Raw genomic sequence first — 26,761 nt, forward strand, 5'->3', positions numbered from 1 at the left:
CTTTTGCAAAGTGAGTGTGAAGATCCCTGGTCTGGACCCTTGTTAGAGGGTCTTTTTCATTTTCTCTGTTAAGTGAAACCATCTCTGCGAGTGGAACTTCTATTTGTCTTTGTTTTAATATCATGGTTTTTTATGAATCTTTCTTTTTGATCCCCGGAATAGTTCTAATATTCAGATAATGGCTCAAGTTTATAAAAGCAAAATAATGGGGAAAATGGATTTGTATGGTGAAAAATGTGTTTATTTTGTGATTTGGGGGTTACATTTTTCCTACTTAAATTGACTAATTATTGGATTATCTGTCTATTTTTTTTTAGACCTAGGCTGTGGATTCAATGGAGTTATTTGTATTTAATCAGTTCTTTTTTTATTGGCAGTTATTTCTAAAAGGAGTGTGATCTCATTAGTCTGCAGACTCTGATGATCCAATTTAACTGAAGAGAATTTCTACAAATTCATTACATTCCTCTCTCTCCAAGCTGTGAATATCATATAAATTTGTAAAGGTTTTGCACCACACATCACTTACCATCCTTCCAATTTATCTGTACCTTTCAAAATATATAATCTAACACTGGTGATAAAGTTATAACTTTCAGAGTGTAAAATACACTATTTCCTTAATATCTGAATGTCTGAAGTGGAAGCAGATTGGTTTTTTTACATACAAACCACATTTCAATTTTGCTTTTTCCCATTTTCCTGTTTCTCTTGTAAATCAAAAGCTTTTAAAACTGCGTAGGAGGCTATTGTTTTTGCCATATGAGCACAAAGAAAATTCTCTTTTCTAAAGCATTACAGGATATAAGTAAAAAGCAGTATTTGGTGGTTCTTTTCTATCTCTCTTTGTATCTAACACAGTTTTGCTTGGGCTAGCACAAGTGTTCAATAACCATTTGGTGATTGTTTAACAAAGATAAATTATAACCTGTGCAGTCAGATTGTCCTGAGATGAAGATTATTTATTGGGAATTCAGAAAAATTGCATCCTTTAAGACCCACAGTTACATTTCCTTTGTACTTCATTTAGCTTCACAGTGCTGCAAGTTTTCTGTATAATCTTAGAAATGCACCTAATACACATTTTGGCTAAATACCAAATGTTAAAATCAGTTTTCATTAGGAGCAAATACTGCAGCTGAATAGCATCATTAAAATATGAAATGTAGGCCTCAAGATCAAATAAAAATTATCCAAAAATTTTTTATTACAATTACTAAAAATTATACTTATTTTGTTAAAATTTGGCAAAGTATAGGACAGTAATTTTTCAGTACTCTCATCTACTCGATTAGCACTACTAAAATGATCCTCACTTTCAATTGAGTTTGGCTCAGTAACAAGATGTGTTTTGGCCCGCTCTGCTTGTATAGTATAATGCTAAAGGTGAGATTGCTACTAAGTTATTAAGCTTTCTCCATGTCTAATCCTGGCAGACAAAGTTAATTTTTTTAATTTATCAGCTCTTGGTCTTGAATCTCATTGAAGTAATTACACAAATTGAAGTTTTGTGCATTGCTTAATCAAGACGTTTTGTATATATTCAGATGCAAACTATATATAATTATATATATAATTTATAACATTTCTTCATGCACTTTATCCTTCACATAATCACTTAATAAAAATTTGTGTTTAAAACTTTGAACTAGAATTGTTGTCTTGGAACAATGGAATGGCTTTCAAGATAAAATGATTTTTGAATTTACATCAGTTCCTCTTTCATTATGTGCAGAACCATTTCAGTAGAATGATGAGAGGATCTTTAGAGCAGTTTTCAAGTAAGATCTAATTGGAGTCTTAAGAAATAAGTATGGTTACATTTTCAGCTGGTTGGGCAAACTAAATATTTTTGTGAGAGTAAGAATGAATTGTTAGGAAATACTGCTATGTTTGAATTATTGGCTAGAAAGTATAGTATCAAGACATTCCTTTGTTCAAGCACCATTTTTAACACTTAAGCATTTTTATTCCATCTTTTTAGAACATCTTATATAACTACATATAAAGGCAACTTCCAAATCTTTTGTACGCCATGTAGCTTTTTCTCTGAAGAAATAAGAAGTGACCTATAATCTTTTGGCTCTTACGTTATCAATATTCTGAACCCACAGTGCTCAGAGTATAATGAATTCTTCATCTGTTTGGCCTTCCAAGAAGTTTAAGGCTGAAATTAAAAATGGTTTGCAGGCTTTGGCTGAATTCTAAAGCTGTTATGTACATATCTACCTATTAGTACTTTATATTTATTGAATATTATGATGTTTCAGACACTATGCTAAGCACTTACACACATTTTCCATGTGATTTTCCCATAACCAAATGGTAGCTCATGTTATTATCCTTAAATTACAAAAGAAGAAATAGTCTTCACCGGATTGAAAGATTTACCTTACATGACTTATAGCATAAAGTAGCAAAGCCAGAAGTAGAAACCAAGCTGTATGACTTCAAAAGCCAATGTGCTATACACAGCTGAAAATACAGGAAGGATCTGAAAGAAATAATAATCCATGTAATTACAATATTATATTTATAAATTATTCAATTCAACATTTCCCTTCTCACCAAAGGATCTATACAACTCATCATAACAAAGTGTGAAGATATAAAAAAACCCTTCTCCTTCTTGAGTTAAAAATGGCAGAAAAAAAAGAAAACCCAACTCTAAAACAAAATTTGAAGATTTCATGATGGTCATGTCTTTGATAAACGAGTCCATGAATAGGACACTGAATTTGGAAGTACTATGTTTGGACTAAATAGGAATGATAAACAAATTTCCACTTTAAAATTAACATGATATAGAGTGGTTTATTGTGTTCGTACAACATTTGCCGTTCAAGTAATTTGTTGCAGGTCTGAATATATGATGTCATTCTATTTTTTCAAACTTGGATTCCTCATTTGCATTTAGGATTATAATTGAATATATAAACTTTTATTTCCTTTTTAAACAGAGGAAAGATGGGGCAGAATGGGCAGGAGACTATAAAACAGCCAGGAGTAGGCGTAGGACTAGCAGACACTGAAGGTAAGTTACAGTTTACAATACACTGGATTTTGGTTGTATCTGTATGCTATACTGTTTGCTTTGTTTTTGTTTTAATATGAATGTTAATTTCTAAATACTAATACCAAAAGCACAGGAAATAAGTCACCATTATCCGTATGATCTATTAAATTAGAATGACTTTGTCACTTCATTTAACATTCATATTTAACATTTAAGCACTTTGGGGTACTACAAATTTTAAAGGGAAAGAAGAATGAGGATGACAGAACAAAACTTGAAGACTTTCTCAGGGAAAAAATATCTTGAAATTTTAAAAAATGTTTTTCTTTAAAATACTATACAAATAGAAAACCATGGATCGTCATTTAAGTCAATGGCAAGCCTTAAAAATGTGGAACTAAAAAGAAACTAATGGTGTAAAAATCTTTTTATAGAAAAAATAATGACTGAACTAACTTCTAAAGTGAAAACTTAATTTGAAATTAAACTTTGTTTTATTAAATAGTATTATAAATGTATTACAAAATGCAAAAAAAAATCCTTTTCTTCCACACATAATCAGTATCTCTAAGGTGCACAATGACTTATCCTTCGTTTAAAAAAATTTTTTCCTAATGTTTTGATAACATCTGATAGCACAGGTATCCATCATGACAAACACTCTCAAGAATTTTAACTATTCTAAGTACTTAACACTATTCTAAGTACTTTTCACATATTATCTCATTTAATTCGTACAATTACCTATGAAGGTACTTGGTTTTACGTGAAAAGAAACTGAAGTGCAAACATCACACAAGGTAAGAGCAAGTGATTGAATCCAGGAAAATGATGCCAAAACACACGCTTTTAAAAAGAATGATTAATGGCATGGTACCACATGGACATTCGATGGGGAGATAGGAAACCCAGGTTTAAGATTCAAATCTTGTCTTGACTGGTGACCTGATCTTTTTATCTTTAGAAACCTGATCTGAAAAATGCTGGGTCTAGGTGATGCTTAAGTTTCCTAGTGGACTTAAGTAGATACCACATATTTCTGGTTCTGCTAAAAATTTTTATTTGAACTCATTCAAAGACTGTGCTTCCTCTACTTGTTGCCATGGTCCCACTGTCCCATCCTCAATCCACCATTCCTTTTACCCATCCTCCTTCTGCATAAACTCATCAACTCTTGTCTATATGTTGATTGCCATCTAAGCTCACTGGAATTCAGACTCAGATGTCCACCAGGCATTTGTGCCCAACTAAGAAAATAGAAACCATATTAAAAATATACATATTTTTAAAATAGGACATTTATGGCTGGCAATTATTATATACACGTGGAAGATACTGAGAAACCCAGCATGGGGTAAGGAGGTAGCAGAAGAAAACTACTGTCCCTAAAGGCTGGAGGACAAGGAGAGCTGAAACCATGATAAGCCTGTCTGCTGGGATCAGGAGATAAGGAAGAGACACAACAAAAGATAGAAATATATATTGAGATAGACAAGGATGGGGAGAAATATCCCAGCTTCTCCCTTCCTCCCCTTCTCCAGTCTCTGCCAGGGCCTGGTCAAATCAGCTGGAAGCCAACTAACAAAGGAGCCTGGAAAACATGCTAGGGAGCAGCTCTTCTGAAAGCAGGACAGAGAAAGACCAAAGATGCGTCCAAGGGCACACAGGCATAGGGCTGGTACAATACTTTACCTGGAAATTCCGTAGATGCATCAAACTACATATGCTCTGAATTCAAATTTTTCCTCTTTCTCCTCCTATACTTGTCTATCACTCACAAAATCTGTGCCTATTTATACCGTAATTTTCATCTTGTGTTATCATTGTTCTTTGACTTAAATTTACCCACTTCTATTCCTGTCTCCTTCATAAGGCTGAGCAACTCTCAGACCAGAGCTATGATTTATTCATCTTGGTGTCCCAGCACTTAGCAGAAAGCCTTGCCCATAAAGTTGCTTCAAGAATGTTTACGTGAATGAATAAACAACATAATCTTATATTAAAGTAATGGCCATTGATTTTCATCTGACTCTATACTTCATGTATACAGAGAAGTAATTCATGGGCGCTTTATCCCAAAAGTTTTAGCTACTTAACTTCATCTTTCTCTTAACCTTAAAGTTTATAAATAAAATTATTTTAGTACAGATGTTAACGTTTGAAAAGAATAGAAATTGTTCATCCTATTATTAGGATGAACAATTTCTATTCTTATTTCCTATCAGTCCCACAGAAAACATGCTTGTTTTCCAAGAAGAAGCCAGTCATAGGCTACTTTATATTTTATTTAAACTTATGAGTCAATGTGTTTATATTTTAGTGAACTGACCCTTATCAACAGTTAATCTCAGATTAGTTACTGAGCAGAGGAGTGGAAGTTGAGGATGGGAACCATATGGAATATGTAATGTAATGTGAGTCATGCCCTTTTGGCATCAATATTTTGGACAAATTATTTTTTACTGAGTTACTTATGACATTTTGACAATAAGCAAATTTACAAGTAACACATTTATGTGAAGTGATGAGTAGTTCTATAAGAGATACATAAGACATTGCTAATAATATGAAAAAGAAAACTGCAATAAATGTTAAACATTTATAGGAAAGTTGTATTTCAAAATCCAGCAGGTATACCCTAGACCAGCTAAAGGCATATTCTGGCCTTAGAGAGGCTGCCAGTGGGCTAGCAGTGCCTTGACTGCAGCAGGGTCCCTGACCCCGCGTGAACAGTAGCATACCACAGAGAAGGGTATCTCAGTTAGGCCTAGCCACGTGCCAGAGTCAGAAAGCATCCATGTCTAACAACAAACAAAGAAGTACTATGTGAAGTACTGTGATGATTAAAGTCCCAAGTGAAGAAATTTTACTTAGATACCAAGTAAATATACACTATACTTGTAGGAGCTTTAAAATGGAACACAAAATTTCTCCATTTATTTAATTGAGTCTTCAAAATCCATGAAAAAATTCCTTTTCATTTTCACCTTTCTTTGCTTTTCTGTATTATTTTTCACAGGGTGTAGTGTGTACACTTACAATTAATGCACTAGAAAGTCCCCTCTTTTGAAATAGTATAACAAAAACACAAAACAAATTGGTACTGATCATATCAAAGGAAATAGCTAAATAAGGAGACAAAACACTTGGTATAGATTCATTTTATAAATCATTTCATTAAGACCTTTTCACTATGCTCTTCATGTAATAAAATTTTCATATCGTTAGTAAATTTTAAAAAGAAATCTAAAATAATCAACGTAGTTTTCTTTTAAACTATGGTCAGACAACAATATTTACTGAGGAAATACTATGTGCCAAGTACTGTGCTACATACAATGATTAAGCCAGACTGCCCTCATGGAGCTTACAGTCTAGCGAGAAGAGTAAATGTTAAACATTTATTACAAGTGTGATAAAGAACATGTGGCACATATATACAATGGAATACTACTCAGCCATATAAAGGAACAAAACTGAGTTATTTGTCATGAGGTGGATGGACCTAGAGTCTGTCATACAGAGTGAAGTAAGTCAGAAAGAGAAAAACAAATACCATATGCTATTGCATATATATGGAATCTAAAAAAAAACGGTACTGATGAACCTAGTGGCAGGGCAGGAATAAAGACACAGACGTAGAGGACAGACTTGAGGACATGGGGGTGGGGGAAGGGGAAGCTGGGATGAAGTGAGAGAGTAGCACTGACATATATACACTACCAGATTTAAAATGAATGGCTAGTGGGAAGCTGCTGCATAGGACAGGGAGATCAGCTCGGTGCTTTGTGTCCACCTAGAGGGGTGGGATAGGGAGGGTGGGAGGGAGGGAGACGCAAAAGGGAAGAGATATGGGAACATATGTATATGTATAACTGATTCACTTTGTTATAAAGCAGAAACTAACACACCATTGTAAAGCAATTATATTCCAATAAAGATTTTTTTAAAAAAAACCTTTATGAACAATTTTACATTAAGAAGAATATATAGGCAGAGGTTGGGGAGAAAATTATTGAATCAGACAGAAATTTATTTGTTTTAAGCAGATAAGAAGAAGATATCAATTTAAAGTGTAAGATTTTGTTTTGTCCCCATAGAAATATGGACTCAACCTTGTGTTGGACTTGAGGTATATGTATGATATAAATTTTTTTTGTTTTGAGAGATCCAGAGGATTGCTTTCACTTCCTTTTGTTGTCAGTCAACATAAACAGCCAATTCCTGGAAAAACAAAGAACAGACAAAACAGTTCAATTTGTTTTTAAACATAATATATAGTTTCCTGACCAGAATTTTCCTCCTTTTAATTCTTCACCATAGCATCAGAAAAATAGTGTCTCTTTGTAGATTAGTACAGTTTTCTTGAAATTGTAAATATGGCAATGTTCCACTTCATCTTGAACCTTTCATATTATTCATTTAAGCACTTTGTTTTGTGAACACCTTGGTCCACACTAAGTGAAATTGATCTACAATGATATGCCCTAGGATGGTCATACTTTAAATCAGACATATATCATAGATTTTAAGTAATCATCTTTAGACAGTCTGTTTCCATAAAATTTTTATTCTTGTTTTGGAATTTTAGTGTACAGAATGCAGAAAGTAATGTTTTATGGGACTGAAATTTTGTGTTTAGCATGTTGAGATTTTTTTTTTTTAATGCTAAATAGCTGTGTCCTTATTCTACTTATTGAGCAAGGCTACTTATTCTGGGTTTTGATTTTTAAAAATCGACTACCCTCTTAATCATTTTCTCTAACAATGATATATCTTCTGTACAGCAGTGACTTATAAATTTTAATCCTAGCATGAGATTAATTCAGTGGGTCAGAATATAAGATCAATCAAAAGTTCTGGAATTCTGACCTAAATTGTAGTGGAAAATAGTAATAGTCTTGGGGGCTATCTCTACTAATGAATGGTTGAACGCCCACAGTTTAAGTGCACAATGTAAAGAGCGAGTAAGGACCATGTGTGACGCGTGATTAACGTTCTTTAAATTGTAGCTATTATTAAATGAGAAGTGGATATAAAAGAGAGCCATTTGAATCCCATCCAAAAGAGTGATATTAGTCAAGACAAAATATGCACTTCTTGGAAGAGCTAGACCACTTCCTTTAAAGATTTAGATCAAATCCATTAGACTTTCCAAGTCTGACAAGTGTTTTCCCAGTTTACCTTAAAAACTTCGAATTGGACTTCCCTGGTGGTGCAGTGGTTGGGAGTCCGCCTGCCAATGCAGGGGACGCGGGTTCGAGTCCTGGCTCGGGAAGATCCCACATGCCGCGGAGCGACTGGGCCCGTGCGCCACAACTATTAAGCCCGCGCGTCTAGAGCCCGTGCTCCGCAACAGGAGAGGTCATTGCAGTGAGAAGCCCGCACACCACAACAAAGACCCAACGCAGCCAAAAATAAATAAATTTAATTTAATTTATACAAAAAAAACTTCGAATACGATCAAATTAGACGATCGGTTCTTTCCCACATTTTAAAAATTTCTAATTGTGTTATTCTTTGCTGGTGGGCATCCAAGTATATTACATACAGTGACTGACTTGACCCATTTTTTCTTCTAAACCAGGTGTTCACAAACTTTAGCAGCAGGCATTAGGATTGTGATTTTGTATGAAGCTTAATTTGCCTGGCTGTGTGCATTTAAAGAACAAATAACCCTAATACATCATTTATTCTCTTAAGTATCTTTGGAAGCCTGAATTAATTACTCAACTTCAATTTTCAGTGGGCCAGAACAAATAAACCTCTACTACTGTAGAAATATGCTAAGGTCTACTCACACATGTGTTCAGATACTTAAGTGTGTGAAAGCACATCACCTAAGGATGTGGTGTGGAGGGGTTTAGAGTAGAGAACAAGATTTGATTTAATACATTATTGGAAGTGGGTTTTTAAAAACAAAACATAACAATTTATGTAGAAATAATGGAAATCTATAATAACCACAACAATCTCATTTTAACTGACATCTCAAGTCTATTTTATATAGGTGTATATTTCATACATAGCTCTAGCAGTGATTAGTTTGAATCCTTGTTAGGTGAATGGACATATTTTGCAAAGTCCATGAAGCAAGTGTACAACAGAAATGACTTCCTGAATTAAACCGAGAAAAATCTAGGCCCCAGGATTGGAGTCCTCTATCTTGTTGTCTTGTTGTGATAAATACACAAAAAACGGTTTTTAAAAATATTTTCTCCAAGTGTTTTCTCTTTTTGAATAGGGAAAAGAAAATGGAGGAAATGATAGTTATCTCTCTAGGGGGTTGTAGATTGGAATATCCAAGTGCTCTATGTAAAATACTCATTTAATTTCCTCATTTCCCTGTCCAACTGGGTTGTTTAAAAATTAGGTTACAAAGGCAAAAATACGAAACCATTCTAGAAGACCCCCCAACTAGAACAGAATAGCAACTGTTACTAGCGCATCCAGAGAGTCCCTCAGCAAATGCTGTGGCTAAGGGCACTAGGATGAGCGCTGAGGGTGATGCAGTTTGGAATGTGGCATAATCCTTGGCCTCCAGGAGCTCCCAGCAGAGTTCCCACAACTCAGATGATAGTTAACACTCTTGTTCCTGAAGAAAAATTCATGACGACTCCAGACATTCCCATTTCTTCAGGCTCTGTTTCTAATTAAACCAAGGAACTTTCAAATTAAATACATAATGCCTTTTTTCTGTCTTCTATCACTTCCCCTTTTATCATTTTGGTAGTTTCCTAATTCTTTTCATTTTACTGAGGTCAAGAATGATCTTTCAAGGAGTTAATTTTTAAATTAAAAAGTATGTGTGTTTTGTTCCGTTTTACTAAAGCTGACAATAGATAAAATTTATTGACAACCTATTTATATTGTAGATGTGTTGTTAAAATTAACAAGGAATTGTGATATTATCTGATTTTTACCTCAATTTTGAGCTCAGGATATTGTCAAAAACAATGTGATTAGTGGATTCTTTTGTGTCATTTGATTATTTGTCCTACACATATTGTCTTTAAAAACCAACCACCGTGCACATTATATTGTAAAATTGTTTTCCGTCGACTGAATATGTTTAGTTGTTTGTGAGCTTGTTGCTCTAATTTGACTGATACATCATTTTCTTTTTTATATTTTTTAAGTTGCTTAGTGATCAATATGAGTATGTCTATTATGTGCAAGACATTGTGTTAAAAATTTGGATGCTACAGAGGTCAATTTAATATATACGTGGATCTGAGGGAGCTTACGATCTAGTGTGGTCCTGTCTCAACATCAACCAGTAGGCATACATGCTTAACCAGTGTGTACAGTCATTGAGCAACGGCCTTGTTTGGAGACTGTGCCATACCCCTTGTTAACTATTTTATCACCTTTAATAACAGCAATGCAAGGAAGAATTAGGATGAAAATTCATAGTGAGAGAGCAAATTATGTGCTTTGGGATATGAAAGCATTGCTAAATCTTTAGGAGTCAGGGGGCATGGTTTTGTGAGAGAGGTAACAGGTGGTGACTGCTTTGGAAGGTGGGCAAGCTCTAAACACGTGGAAATGGGAGAGGCAAATTCCAGACTGAGGGAACAATCTGAGGAAAGATACAAATGGAAGAAAGGATTAGGGGTATATAGGGGAAAGGTAATTCAGTGCAACTGGAGCAAATCGTGCCAGGGAGAGCAGATAAATTGGATCTAACTTGTACAAAGTTAGATCAGACAAGGGAGTTCAATGCTTCTGTGAAAGTGCAAAGCTATTAAATGTTAATGAGGAATTTAGACGGTATCAATACTTAACAATATTGAATTTTCTATGAAAGAACCAAGGTAGACCTCTTTTTTATTCAAATCCCCTCTTAGGACTTTTCAAGGATTGAAGTAAATATAGGCTTTCCAAGTAGAAACAATGCATATTATATAGTTGGACTGTGAATCTAGAGTTCAGGGTATAGGTCTCAGTATGCAGAGTCGTGAGGTAGTAACATTTGAGGAGCACTTAACATGAACCAGGAGCAAAGAGGAGCATTATCTCTTCCAAGCTTCAACCACCAATACACGAAAAATCTCAGTAACATCTAATAGACTTTTCCACCTGCTAGTCATACAGGGAGATTGAAAATCAGAGGATTTTAGTGCCATTAGTAGCAAAGTCAAGACCCAAACCCAGTTGTGTCTGATAATAAAGTCCATACCTTTAACAAGCACACTGCAGCCTCCAAGGAGTTACAAGTTGTTGAGGTTACTGAGAAGAATGAACAGTGCAGAGGGAAGTTGTTCAGTCCAGGGTGTGAGTAACATAACATGTGAACAAAGTGTTGCATCCAGTCCTTTTAAAATGACAAATTAAATCCAACTTTTATTCCTAAACTTAAATACAAAAATATGAGAGATCAAAATTATAAGTAATTTTATTTATCATTTCTTCTTTAATCATTTGTTTAGTTATTCTTTACACACTCAGAAGATATTAGGTACATAATGATTTCTATTTTCTTCTAGCTCTTTTTTGCCGTGAAAGGTAATATTGAATTATTTAAATACATTTTGCTTATTCCATGTGATGAGGTAATAGTCAAGAAATTTTCCTGGAAACATTTGTTGAATAAGCTTCCCTTTCCTCACTAATATGAAATACCATATCAATCATACTCAAAAATTTCAAGAATATTCATGTCTGGTAATGAACTTTACGTAATATTTCATTGACCTTTCAGTCTATTTTGTATCTGTCAGCACCAGTCTCATTGTTATTCTGACTTTATTTTCAGCTTTTTCTAAATTAGACTGTTTTTACCCATTTATTTTTTTAATATTAAAAAAAAACTTTAGTAAGGCCAGACACTATAAAACTCTTAGAGGAAAACATAGGCAGAACACTCTATGACATAAATCACAGGAAGATCATTTTTGACCCACCTTATAGAGAAATGGAAATAAAAACAAAAACAAACAAATGGGACCTAATAAAACTTAAAAGCTTTTGCACAGCAAAGGAAAACATAAACGATGAAAAGACAACCCTCAGAATGAGAGAAAATATTTGCAAATGAAGCAACTGACAAAGGATTAATCTTCAAAATTTACAAGCAGCTTATGCAGCTCAGTATCAAAAAAACAAATAACCCAATCTAAAAATGGGCAGAAGATCTAAAGAGACATTTCTCCAAAGAAGATATACAGATTGCCAACAAACACATGAAAGAATGCTCAACATCGCTAATCATTAGAGAAATGCAAATCAAAACTACAATGAGATATCACCTCACACCAGTAATAATGGCCATCATCAAAAATCTAGAAACAATAAATGCTGGAGAGGGTGTGGAGAAAAGGGAACCCTCTTGCACTGTTGGTGGGAATGTAAATTGAGACAGCCACTATGGAGAACAGTATGGAGGTTCCTCAAAAAACTAAAAATAGAACTACATACGACCCAGCAATCCCACTACTGGGCATATACCCTGAGAAAACCATAATTCAAAAAGGGTCATGTACCACAATGTTCACTGCAGCTCTATTTACAATAGCCAGTACATGGAAGCAACTTGACATTGACACATGAATGGTCAAAGAAGATGTGGCACATATATGCAATGGACTGTTATTCAGCCATAAAAAGAAATGAAATTAAGTAATTTCTAATGAGGTGGATGGACCTAGAGACTATCATACAGAGTGAAGTAAGTCAGAAAGAGAAAAAAAAATACCATATGCTAATACATATATATGAAATCTAAAAACAAACAAAAAAATGGTTGTGAAGAACCTAGGGGCAGGACAGGAATAAAGACACAGATGTAGAGAATGGACTTGAGTACACAGGAAGGGGGAATGGTAAGCTGGGAAGAAGTGAGAGAGTGGCACTGACATATATACACTACCAAATATAAAATAGATAGCTAGTGGGAAGCGGCCGCATAGCACAGGGAGATCAGCTCAGTGCTTTGTGACCACCTAGAGGGGTAGGATAGGGAGGGTGGGAGGGAGACGCAAGAGGGAAGAGATATGGGGATATATGTATATGTATAGCTGATTCACTTTGTTACACAGCATAAACTAACACACCATTGTAAAGCAATTATACTCCACTGAAGATGTTAAAAAATAAATAATTTTTAAAAACTTTAAAACTCTCTTTGTTGAGAAGAAAAGGAAGTTCCACATGAATATTTCTTGAAATTATATTAAAATTCTAATATAATTTTGAGGGAATTGACATCATTACATCAAATATTTTCTTACTCATATACATGGTATATCTTTATACGCCAATGTGCACATGACAATTTTTATATGTATGATATTAGACAAGTTACTCATATTTTCTAAGTGTCTGATTCCTAGTCTACAAAAGTAAGAATAACAATAGTATTTACCTCATCAGTGTGTTGCAAGGATTGATGGAAATAACGAGTGTAAGGCGCTTGGCACTGTGACTGGCACATAGTCAATAAATGCTAGTGGTCGTTGTACCAGTCATCGCCTATATCATGTAAGTGAATACTTCTGACCTGATTTTCTCCAAGACTTTTAAACTCATGTTTTCTAAAATGGTTTCTTTTTCTGCTTTTGGCATTCCACCAGAAAAGATGTTTTCAAGGTCCTACATTTTCCAGTTTGTTTTGAAAAGGTGATACATATATTTATTACAGTATTTCAAACTACTCTTCTTCCCAGAATAAATCTGATGTGATCTCTTGTATAGTAATGCCTCCCCTCTATGAAGGATGTCTTTTCTAGACCTTATTATGCTTTACTTAATGGCCTGAGTTTAAAATTCAGTGCTACTGATTTCTAGTCCTGGATTTCTCACTGGGAATTTAACATTGAAAGCATATCCTAAAAATTGTCTATTATTGAAACAAAAATTAATTCTGGGTCTTTACTGTGAGACAGATTCATCACTGGAGGTTATTAATTGACCACTAAAAACAAATTAACTGAATTAAATTTCTGGAATAGATCTTGACTGTTTCTTAGCCTTAAGCACACATCAAAGAATTGGCAATTGCTAAATTTAAGCCCAGAATATTTTAGACTTTCAGGGATTCATATCTCTAATGGCAGTTTTTAATATTCTTTGAAAATGTCTTCTTTGCCTAGAAGTCCCCAAACTGCTTGCGTTGGGAGTTGGTGCTCTGATTTATTTGTGGGAGAGACTTTTGAATCAAGATAAGGACATTAAAACATAGCAAAGGGTAGTGAATGAATATAAACTAAGAATATTCTCTTAGCATAGTTGTAGAAAATTAACAAAAGAAGACATATAAATATTAGAGATATATAGTTTTACTTTGTTCTAAATGCCTTTACATTATCTGGTTAATTGTCACAAAATCGTAGGGGATATAAATATAGAATAATGATTTCGATTTTAAAGTTATGGAAACGGACACGTAGAACAATGACACCATTCACCCAGAGTCAGCTAATTAAACAGTGTGGGTTAAAGTCTACAGATATATAATCTAATATCAACTGACTCTTGCCTGTTGTACTTTCCAAGATTTTTTAACATTAATGGTTACAGTGCTATCGCATGAAAAATAAATTTGTAAAACTAGCTGCAACTATTGGGAAGAAAAATAACATTGTTGATGATTATGGCCAGTTAACTAAGGTTAATATCAATTACATTATAGGTACTATGTAGCTTATAAAAACATTTTAAATCTTTTTCTCTCTGATACTAAAAATGTCCATAAAATTACTGTACTCAAAACAGCAAGAGATAGAAAGAAGATTGGGATATTCCTATAAACCTAATAAAAATACATTACATACAATGGAGGAAGGATAATAATCCATATGATATCTCAACAGCAATAATAGACACTTAAAGGAGGATCATGAGTAATGCCCTTGAAATTCCAAGTGGAAGAGAGTATAAACTAAAATTCTATCTACAAACTATCCATTAAGTGTAAGGGTTGAATAAAATCATTTTGGGATGTCTAGTTCTCAAAAAATTTTAGATCTCCATGCTACCTATCTGGAAGTTATTTGAGGGTATGTTCCACCAACATGGAGAATAAACCACACTCAAACATACACTGACCCCCCCCCCACACACACACAACTTGGGAACCAAGAGACAATAAGGGTAGAGAAAAGAAGAGTGGGGATGTCAATGGTGAACTGAGGAGATTCTAAAGACAGTAGTCATGCAGCAGGCAGAGAGAACACATGAGAAAATCTGATCAGATATGGTGAGTTCTAGCTGCAAGTGGATGACGAGTGAGGTGTTAGTGTGGGAAGGAAAAGAGGAATTAACAGGCGTCAGTATCTAGCCAAGTGAAAAATGGTCTTCAGAGGGGTTGAGTACTCTTGGAAATTTTGGGAACAGTTAGGAATAGGTACATAGAAAGCAAAGCAAATTGTAAAACACAGTAATTAATAACTTGCGGATAAAACACAAAAGAAATGTTTAAGGCAGAACCCAATGGTCTGAAATACCCAATGGTCTCAGAAGTGAACAATATTAGTCACATTAATGTAAATTCCAAACATTAGTTTAATCAAGATTGTGACATAGCTATATGTCAAGGAGGAGGAAGGCTAACTCTTCATCAATGAAAATTTAAATATCAATAAATTATGAAGGCAATACAAAATTATTCTGAGAAATTTGAATATAAAGAACCAAAGAAACAGATAAAAAGAGTTGACAGTAGATTTTTCTTGGCAATTTTATTTGGAGAAATGAAGAGTTGGGCCAAGGGAGAATTGATTTTTGAAAAAGAAGTCATAAAATTATGTAAAATGTTTCAACATTTTGATATATGAGGAAATTAAAAATGAGAGATAATTATCAGTGTTAACAAGTATGAGAAAAAAGTGGCAGTTTGTAATAAATAATTTCCTATTACCCTAAATGATTATGAATATCCATTCTCTTAAAACTTTTTTAGTAATAGTTATTGCAACTAAGTACTCTGTTTAACATACTCATTAAAGATATTCTGATAGCACCAATGCTATACACAGAGAGCTTTTTCACTTTTAAGAAATTTAACTGTAACCAATAGCAATAAAATACAAAATCTCTGGGGAAAAAATGCTGTAGAATTCAAACTACCAAGTAGTTTTAAACTTTTTTTTCACTTCACTCAAAAGTCGAAATGAATTTGCTAAATGCCCAGCAAGAAATAAATTTCAGAATTTTGGAAAATGCAAAATTCATTGAAGATAATTCATTTTTCTGCCATTTAGATTATTAGTTACTTTCTCTAACTGAAACATTCTGATTTATTTTATCCAGAAAGTCATTTGGAAATTTACATAACTTTCTACAGGAAAAAAACCCTACGTTTAAGTAAAAAAGAGTAGAACTGACAAAAAAAAACCCCACAAAAACAGCACATTTCACAAAAGTAGCCCTTGCTCAACCAAGTAACACTTTCCCTAAAGGAACCAATTTTACAGGTAAGACAGTAACCCAGAAATGAGATAATACACTCTGAGGAAAGTCCACACTGCTTTATTAAGTGACTGTTAGTCTCTAAAAAAATCAATATATTCTGTTTGCTTTGAGGCAATACAGTTGTAGAAAAGAAGCATTTGCCTGTTTAAATCTTTTATTTTAAAAATATGCTTTGCTATCTACTCAAGTCATCTTTTGCATTTGAGTATTTTCCTGCACCAAGCAAATGCAATTTTAGACTGTTATCACGGAAGATGCTTCTTATCCATTAAATAACATACCACTGTGATTTCTGTAATTTACATAACCCTCTGAAGCACAGACAACTATCACTGGTATATGAAATACTAAGTAGCAGTAATAGGGCTTTACCTTAATGTTTTATTGTGACATTGTTGCTATTAAATAAATATATATATATACATATACATATTATCCATTCTACTTGATGACTCTTCCTCTCAAAAAACCCAACACATCTCCCGTAACAGCAATAACCACAGCAACATTACAACTCACATTTATTTACTAAACATTTTGCTGGAATCTTTAAAAATTTGGTAGCTCCAGTCTCACAATAACCCTCTAAAATAGATATTATAATATTTATGATACTCCCAATAGCTAGCACTGAGACTTCTACAAAATATCCACACACTAAATTTTTTTTTTTTTTTTTTTTTTCGGTACGCGGGCCTTTCACTGTTGTGGCCTCTCCCATTGCGGAGCACAGGCTCCGGACGCGCAGGCTCAGCGGCCATGGCTCACGGGCATAGCCGCTCCGCGGCACGTGGGATCTTCCCGGACCGGGGCACGAACCCGCGTCCCCTGCATCAGCAGGCGGATTCTCAACCACTGCGCCACCAGGGAAGCCCAATAAATAGTTTTTGAATCAAGACATTAAGACTCCAAGAGACTAAAGGATAAATCAAGCCTAGTAATACACCTGTGAAATTGAAGTGAATATTTATGCAAAAATTATTTCATAAGATGCTATGGAAAACCCGAACGAACTTTTTGGCCAACCCAATGTATCCGATTTTAGTGTAGTTTTGTTTTGTTTTGCTAGAGGATAGAATGGAAGACTACAGCTCTTAACCTATAAACTCTTCCTCTTCCTATATTTTACAGTTCAGGTTTGGTTGCATTAGTCTTCCAGTCACTTTCTCATTTCGTCACTTAGGCAATTGCCAAATTCTTGAAGATTTTACCTCTTAAGTATTTTTTAAATGTCTTCCCTTTTCCATCCCAGTGACTGCCCAATTTTAGGTTTTCATCACAGCTCACCCAGAGAACTTGCTAGTTTCCTAATTGTTCTCTTCGCCTACAGTATCATCATCTTCAAAATCATCTTTGATGGCACTGTCTAATCTGGCTTTGTCACTCTTCAGTATAAAACATTTCTGGGGACCCCTATTGGCTACCTGATTCTAGCAAGGTTCTAATACAACAAGCCCCTCCTTCTACTTCTCCAGTTTATCTCCTGGCATGTTCCCTCTCCCACTGTATATCCTGTTATATCAAAACTGCTTATGTTTGCTCATGCTGTTTTCTTTATTAATATGATCACCACTTCTCAAATGGCTTTATCTCAGAAGACATCTGTTCATCCTTTGAGGCCACTCCTCACATTACCTCTTCCAAGAAACTAACTGTGGCAAGCATTCTCACTGACTCTGTTAGGGAAGTCTTCTCTTTGTACCCTCAGCGCCCCTGTCATCGCATTTACCACATTGCATTGTAATGATCTTGTTAAGTTCTATCTCCTCACCAGACTGAGCTGAAATGACTGAGGTGAAGAGATGGAGGGTTAGAGAGGTACATGGAAGCATTTCTTAGCTTATATCATTGAAGTTTTTTTTTCCTCAAGGGCAATTAAGAATAATTGCTTTCTTAAGCTAAAGGCAAAAATAAAACATTAAATACTACTAATGAAACATAAGTTATTTGGTATGTAAAGACTTACAAAGGCATTAGTAAAGTAATGCTTTCCAGTTTGTGTGTTGTGTGTGTGTGTGTGTGTGGCTGTAAAAAGTTGGAGTCAGTATATGTGTCCATTGCTGAAGAATGCATAAATAAATCACATGATATTCAGGTAAAGGAATACTATGCAGCTGTCAGAAAAAAAATGACCTAGATTTACATATAAGAAAATCAGTAGATTTCAAAAACATAACTTTGAGTGGGAAGGAAATGAGTAACAAGAGATTTTTTTTGAAGTGTAGTTGATTTACAATGTTGTGTTAATTACTGCTGTGCAGCAAAGTGATTGTTTTATATATATATATATATATATATATACATTCTACTTTTTAAATATTCTTTTCCATTATGGTTTGTCATAGGATACTGAATATAGTTCTCTGTGCTATACAGTAGGACTTTGTTGTTTATCCATTCTATATATAAATGTTTACAGGTGCTAGCCCCAACCTCCCACTCCATCTCTTCACCAAACCTCTCCCCCTTGGCAGCCACTAGTCTGTTCTCTATGTCTGTGATTCTGTTTCTGTTTCATAGACAGGTTCATTTATGTCATATTTTAGATTCCACATGTAAGTGATATCATATGGTATTTGTTTTTCTCTTTCTGACTTACTTCACTTAGTATGATAATCTCCAGTTGTATCCTTGTTGCTGCAAATGGCATTATTTCATTCTTTTTTATGGCTGAGTAGTGTTCCATTGTATGTATGTACCACATCTTTATCCATTCATCTGTTGATGTACATTTAGGTTGTTTCCATAACTTGGCTATTGTGAATAGTGCTGCTATTCCTCTTTTTGAATTAGAGTTTCATCTGGATATATACCCAGCAGTGGAATTGCTGGATCATATGGTAATACTATTTTTAGTTTTCTGAGGAACCTCCATACTGTTTTCCACAGGGACTGCACCAACTTACATTCCCACCAACAGTGTAGGAGTGTTCCCTTTTCTCCACAGTCCCTCCAGCATTTGTTATTTGTAGACTTTTTAATGATGGCCATTCTGACTGATGTGAAATGGTACCTCACTGTAGTTTTGATTTACATTTCTCTAATAATTAGTGATGTTGAGCATCTTTTCATGTGCCTGTTGGCCATCTGTACTTCTTCTTTGGAGAAATGTCTCTTTAGTTCTTCTGCCCTCTTTTCAATTGGATTGTTTGTTCTTTTGTTGTTGAGTTGTATGAGCTGTTGGCATATTTTAGAAATTAAGGCCTTGTCGGTCTCATCATTTGCAAATATTTTCTCCCATTCTGTAGGTTGTCTTTTCATTTTGTTTATAGTTTCCTTTGCTATGCAAAAGCTTGTAAGTTTGATTAGGTCCCACTTGTTTACTTTTGTTTTTATGTCTATTGCCTTGGGAGACTGACCTCAGAAAACACTGATATTATTTATGTCAGAGAATTTATTCCTAAGTATTTTATTTGGGGGGGGGTCTGATTTTAAAAGGCATTTAAAAAAATAAATTTATTTATTTATTTATATTTTACTTTTGGCTGCATTGGGTCTTCATTGCTGCATGCAGGCTTTCTCTAGTTGCAGCAAGCCGGGACTAGTCTTTGTTTTAGTGCATGGGCTTCTCATTGAGGTGGCTTCTCTTGTTGCAGAGCATGGGCTGTAGGTGAGCAGGCTTCAGTAGTTACAGTGCATGGGGTCAGCAGTTGCAGCATGCGGGCTTAGTTGCTCCATGACATGTGGGATCTTCCCGGACCAGGGCTCGAACCCGTGTCCCGTGTGTTGGCAGGTGGATTCTTAACCACAACACCACCCGAGAAGTTCAAATGCATTGTTTTTTTACATTCCCTTTCTGATATGTCATTGTTGGTGTAAAGAGATGCCACTGATTTCTGTATGTTAATATTGTGTCCTGCTACCTTGCTTAATTAATTTACAAGTTGTGGTAGTTTTTGTGTGGAGTCTTTAGGGTTTTCTTTATATAGTATCATATCATCTGCATAAAATGGCAATTTTACCTCTTCCCTTCCAATTTGGATACCTTTTATTTCTTCTTCTTGTCTGATTGCTGTGGCTAGGACTTCCAATACTATGTTGAGTGGAAGAGGTGAGAGTGGACATCCTTGTTTTGTTCCAGATTTTAGCGGGAAGGCTTTCAGCTTTTCACAGTTGAGTATTATATTGCTGTGAGTTTGTCATAAACAGCTTTTATTATCTTGAGATATGTTCCCTCCATACCCACTTTGTTAAGAGTTTTTATCATGAATGGATGTTGAATTTTGTCAAATGCTTTTTCTGCATCTACTGAGAGGATCATGTGGTTTTTGGCTTTTCTTTTGTTTTTGTGGTGTATCACATTGATTGATTTGTGTATGTTTAAGCATCCTTGTGAACTTAAGATGAATCCCACTTCGTCCTGGTGTATGATTTTTTTTTTTTTTATGTGTTGTTCAATTCGGTTTGCTAATATTTTGTTGAGAATTTTTGCATCTGTATTCATTAAAGATATTGGCCCATGATTTTCTTTTTTGGTGGTGTCTTTGGTTTTGGTATCAAGGTGATCATGACCTCATAGAATATCTTTGAGAGTGTTCCCTCCTCTTCAATTTTTTGGAAGAGTTTGAGAAGGATCGATATAAGTTCTGCTTTGCTTGTTTGGTAGAATTCACCTGTGAAGCCCTCTGGTCCTAGACTTTTATTCGTAGGGAGTTTTTAAATTACAGATTCTATTTATCTTCTAGGCTGTATGTTTCTAGAAACTTGTCCATTTCTTCTAGGTTGTCAAATTTGTTGGCATATAATTTGTCATAATCAAGAAAGAGATTTATAGCACAATATTATTTCCATTAAAAATAAATAAATACAAAGTAATACTAGATTTTTTTATAGCTACATCATTATATAAATATTCATGTAAACAAATATATGGAAGTTGGATTGAAAGGATTGTAGTAAATACACAAGATTGGGTGGCTGTGGTTGGGAGGGTGATGAGTTGAAGTTATTGGGATGAAAGGGAAAACTATAAAGATAATTAAATACCAAGCAATGAAGGATCCTGGCAGAGACAATGCTGATTGAGTGCTTGTGGGCTATAAATTGAGGAGTGTGAGCAGCTCAATTCTGGGCACCTGCAGTTTAAAAAAAGTTGGGAGTAGTGTTTTCTGGGAAAGTTTCACTGAGAGACAGTTGTGTCAACACTGGAGGAGATGAAAGAGAGAGCCATGCAGATACCTGGGGGGAGAATTGTCCAGGCAGAACAAAATGTTTTTAAGGAGAAATGAGCCCCACACATCTCATGAAAAGGGGGCTAGTGTGGCAAGGAAGAGCAGAGGTGAGGAGGTCAGAGGAGGAACAGGAGCCTAGGAGAACACATCGTGAACTTTGCCTCCCATTGAAAGTGGTGTGGGACATTGTTGGAGGGTTTTGAGCCAAGGAATGCAACAGTCTGACTTAAGTTTTAAAAGATTCATCCCAACTACTCTTTTGAGACTATTCTGCAGGGAAGAAAATCAGAAGAAGGAAGAACTGAGGGGTATTTATTGCAGTTATCCAGGGAACAGATGATGATGTCTCAGACCAGGTTTAGGGTCCAGTGTAGTGAGAAGTGTTTAGATGATACATATATACATAGTAATAGTATTAAAATATAATCATCAAATTAATAATGATTACTTTGGAGATGTGGCAGACGGATGCAATTGGGGAAGTGTTCCATAATTGGCTTATCTGAATTTATGTTTTATTTCTTAAGCTGATGTGTCATTACATGAGTGCTTATTATATATTTTTTATACTCCATTAAACCTACCTAAAGTATTTTAAATTTTTAGAAAACAATATTGAGTAATTTTGACATTTAGTTGTTCATTACATCTAGGGTGCAATTTTTTAACATGATATTTCCTCAACTATACCTATATAAGGCAGTATCTTTCACTGTTGAGAGACAGATAACAACACAAACTAACTTAAAAGAAAAGAATGTTTATAGGTTGTTATAATTGAGAAGTTCATAGCTGGAAATAGCCTCAGGAAATACCAGCCTCCAGCCTGTTTTAGATTCTCACCTCTTTTCTCAATTTTCTCTGCAAGTTAGCCTTGTACCCAGGCTGTTCCATGAGGCTGGGGACAGAGCTCCCCACTGTTCTGGACCCACTTTTAAGCTCTTGACTGAAAAGAAAGAGAGAATATGCCTCAAATATCCTCATTGAAGGACTCTGCTTTTTCCTACGTGGCTCAGATGCCCACCTCTGGAACAATCACTGTGGCAAAGAAAATTAAATATGGTGGTTTTCAACCTATGCGTTGAAATGGGTTTCAGACCCATTTGGATTTGGGGGCAGACATTCCCAGTGTAGTGGTAGAAGAAGACAAGGGATACTGGAAAGATAAAGTAAGAGATTTATGTTAGAATATATCTGTGTATACTTTCAAAAATGTGCTGTAATCTATGAATCTGAATGGAGCAGTCAGGGATATGGCAAAACCAACACACACACACATAAAAACCTCTTAAATAGATGCTAGAAAATTTTCTACTAAGTATTAAAGGGAATTTTTTTAAATAGATAAAGAATGTAACTAATAAGAATAATAATAAAAATAAGTATGGTAACTACTTATTACAGAGAAACGGTAGAAGAGTTTGGCTTGGAATGAAATACAGAACAGAGAACTAGGATAAGTTTCTGAAATGTGTTTTGATATTCTATAATAACGTGAAAAAAGTTTCAAAGTTCATCAAGTATTAATGGATAATTCATTTAGTGTATCATTTTCAAATGTTGCATGGGGACTATTTCCAGAAATTCAACATTTTACTCGTTTTTTATTTCGGCTTCTTCTGGCTAAACATATGTCACCACAATAGATTTACAATCTTGGATTCACTGCATTATCAGTCTTCTTAAAACTGATATAGCCAGTCCGTATGGTTAAGAAAAATTTTAAAAAATAATAATAATAAAACAAATTATTTTATTGTAAAGAAGATACTGTTTTAACCCAATCAAAAAATGGGAAGAAGACCTAACTAGCCCTTTCTGTAAAGAAGACATACAGGTGGCCAACAGGCACATTTAACATCACTAATTGTTAGAGAAATGCAAATCAGAACTACTATGAGGTATCCCCTCACACCAGACAGAATGACCATCATCAAAAGGTGTACAAATAATAAATGCTGGAGAGGTGTGGAGAAAAGGGAACCCTCCCACACTGTAGGTGGGAACGTAAATTGATGCAGCGACTATGGACAACAGTATGGAGGTTCCTTAAAAAGCTAAAAATAGAGTTACCATATGATCCAGCAATCCCACTCCTGGGCACATATTTGAGAAAGATGAAAACTGTAATTCAAAAAGATACATGCACCCTAATGTTCATAGTAGCATTATTTACAATAGCCAAGACATGGAAGCAGCTTAAATGTCCATCGACAGATGATTGCTTTAAAAAGATGTGATACACACACACAAACACACACACACACACACACACAATGGAATATTACTCAGCCACAAAGAAGAATGAAATATTGCCATTTGCAGCAATATGGATGGACTTAGAGAATATCATACTAAGTCAGACAAGGAAAGACAAACATTATATATCACTTATGAATCTATATACAAAACAGAAATAGACTCAGACATAGAAAACTAATTTATGGCTACCAAGGGAGAAAGGGAGGGGGGGAGGGATAAATTAGTAGGTTGGGATTAACATATACACACTACTATATATGAAACAGATAAGCAAAAAGGATTTACTGTACAACATGGGGAACTATATCCAATATCTTGTAATAACCTATAGTGAAAAATAATGTGAAAAAATATATACTTGTATAACTGAATCACTTTGCTGTACACCTGAAACTAAGACAATATTGTAAATCAACTTATATTTCAGTTTTTTAAAAAGATGTTGTTTTGCAGGATGAGGGATATACAGTCATAGATACAGCATTTTGTTTATATTAAAACAAAATTATAAATCATAATATAACAAAGATGATTAACTTATACTAAAATGTTTAGGAACATGATCTTCATCTTACCTTAAAAAGATGATATTATTGGGATACAGGCTTCCCTGGTGGCACAGTGGTTAAGAATCCGCCTGCCAATGCAGGTGACATGGGTTCAAGCCCTGGTCTGGGAAGATCCCACATGCCACAGAGCAACTAAGCTCGTGTGCCACAACTACTGAGCTTGCACTCTAGAGCCCACAAACTGCAACTACTGAGCCCATGTGCCACAACTACTGAAACCATGTTCTGCAACAAGAGAAGCCACCGCAATAAGAAGCCCGCACTCACCACAACTAGAGAAAATCTGCGTGGAGCAGTGAAGACCCAATGCAGCCTAAAATAAATAAATTTATTTTTTAAAAGATAATATTATTTGGGTAAATTTCAATTAAAAATTTATCAGGTCATTGCCCTTCTTTTCAAAAGCACTGATTATTTAATTTTTAAAATATTTATTGGTGTTTTGATTATTTAAAAATAATTTACTCTTCTTTTTCAGAAAACTCACTCATGTCAATCCACTATTGATGAATCATTTTTATGTGAGTCTGATTTCAAGGATTATTTTACTGTGAGCTAAAGTTACATGCCGATCTTTGCAATGCCTAGTAGTATATTTTCAATATACTTTGGCCAATCTAAAATTATGGTTCATCCATTTCCTATAATTTCAACCTTTAAAAAAGAAACCAAAGAAAGTCTGCTTTACTAATTTGGGGGATAATAATGCCAAGTGCTTTTGTACCAGATATTGTCGTTGTCATTTGAGGAAAATGATTGACTTATGAGGACTTAAAAAGAGAGCTAATATTAACTACTTATTCAGAGTATCACTGTGTAAACTGAGTATAGAGAGAATATAGGAGGCTTTTATTTGTTGAAGCACTTGGGGAAATGATAGCTATTTTTGATTAGAAAAGGGCTTAGCTTCAGTCAATCAGAAATAGTAAAATTGGGAGCAGGTTTTCAAAAGTTGTGGCAAGCAGTAGCAATTAGTCCATAGAACATTCTATTTTTGTTCTTTGAAGGTAGGTTACTAAATTCTCTACTTAATAATTTCAACTTTAATAGTAATTGTGTTTTGTATTAATCAGGAGTATCAATGATCTTGCATGCTTCATTTACTAGGAAGCCTGAGGTCAGTACTGCTCTTGTATGTAAGGTGAGCAAAGCCCAGTTCCAGGACGCACTGTTCACCTAAGCCAATTAGTGATTGTTACACTCTGGAGGTATCAGTGTGAAGTTCCTGCCAGAAGGGTGGGGTACAATATAGTGCCTGGACTTGGGGTCCAAAATGATTTGGGGTTTATAAAATTATATAATAAGGAGTGACTTCCATTATAGTAAAGAGGAAATGTAATCTGTTAAGAGCTTAAATATTCTGAGCACTGTGTTAGCTCATTTGATTTTTGCGAGAACCCTGTGGTGTAAAATCCTTTTCTCTCTGACCCATATTATTGTGTCTGGAAGGTAGACATGATGCCTGGATATGTAACATGCATCTTGCAATCATTAGACAAAAAGGGCAAAAAAAACAAGTACTAAAAATGATACAGTAGAAAGAAAGAAAGAACTGGGGTGCCTGCCTCATTACTGAAATGAAAAACCTGTGCCTATCTCTGGATTTCTTTTATATTAAGAAATGAATCCCTATTTGTTTAATCATTTAAGTAAGTTTTTCTGTTACTTACAGATGAAAGCATTCCTTAAAGAGGCAGAAGGAAAACAATAGAGAAAAGTGTAGTTTTTTAAAAAAGGAGTTAAACAGAAAGTAAACTTAATTCCAAATTACTTCTAACTTGTTGATGTATTAAAATCACCTAATGAAAGAGAAATTTCATTCAAGTAGTTAAACACATCTAGCTGCCTGCTATTTACAGAAAATCTACCTAAAGTAAAAGTCTCACAGATGAGTTGGAAAAAAAAGAAGTGGAAATATATACATCACACAATTATTATTCAAAATAAAGCTGGTGAAATGGTATCAGAGTCAGAAAAAATAGAAAAATCAAGGCAGGAAATAATAGCCTTCTTATGTCACCTAGAATGACCACTTCAACAACATTATTTAAAAAGAGAAACTCTTCACAGTAGAGATAAAGTCTGTGATTCCAGGAGATAAATCTAACAAAATACTCACACTTTTATGAGAAAATTGCAAAATACTGTTGAAATTCCAAAAAGAAGACTTGAATGAATAGGCATATAGAGCATGTCATAAAGATTAATATCATAAAGATTGCAATTGTTTCCCACTTAATATGGGAATACCATGAAAGTTCAATTAAATAACTAAAAGTTTGTAGTGGAATTTTGAAAGCTGACCCTGAAATTTATATAAATGAAGTAAA

The 26,761-nt window shown here is 34.6% G+C and overlaps 1 protein-coding gene across 3 annotated transcripts in view; it reads left to right on the top strand.

Annotated features, from left to right (window-relative positions):
• Positions 1 to 26,761, top strand: part of PCLO (piccolo presynaptic cytomatrix protein) — a 378,181-nt gene that overhangs the window by 326,767 nt on the left and 24,653 nt on the right. For all 3 annotated transcript variants that reach the window (XM_067042711.1, XM_059074371.2, XM_067042713.1), the window contains one exon: positions 2,961 to 3,034. In XM_067042711.1, the coding sequence (XP_066898812.1) occupies positions 2,961 to 3,034 (74 nt within the window). The remainder of the gene's footprint in view (positions 1 to 2,960; positions 3,035 to 26,761) is intronic.

The sequence above is a fragment of the Kogia breviceps genome, chromosome 9 (assembly GCF_026419965.1).
Source record: "Kogia breviceps isolate mKogBre1 chromosome 9, mKogBre1 haplotype 1, whole genome shotgun sequence".
NCBI lineage: Eukaryota > Metazoa > Chordata > Mammalia > Artiodactyla > Physeteridae > Kogia > Kogia breviceps.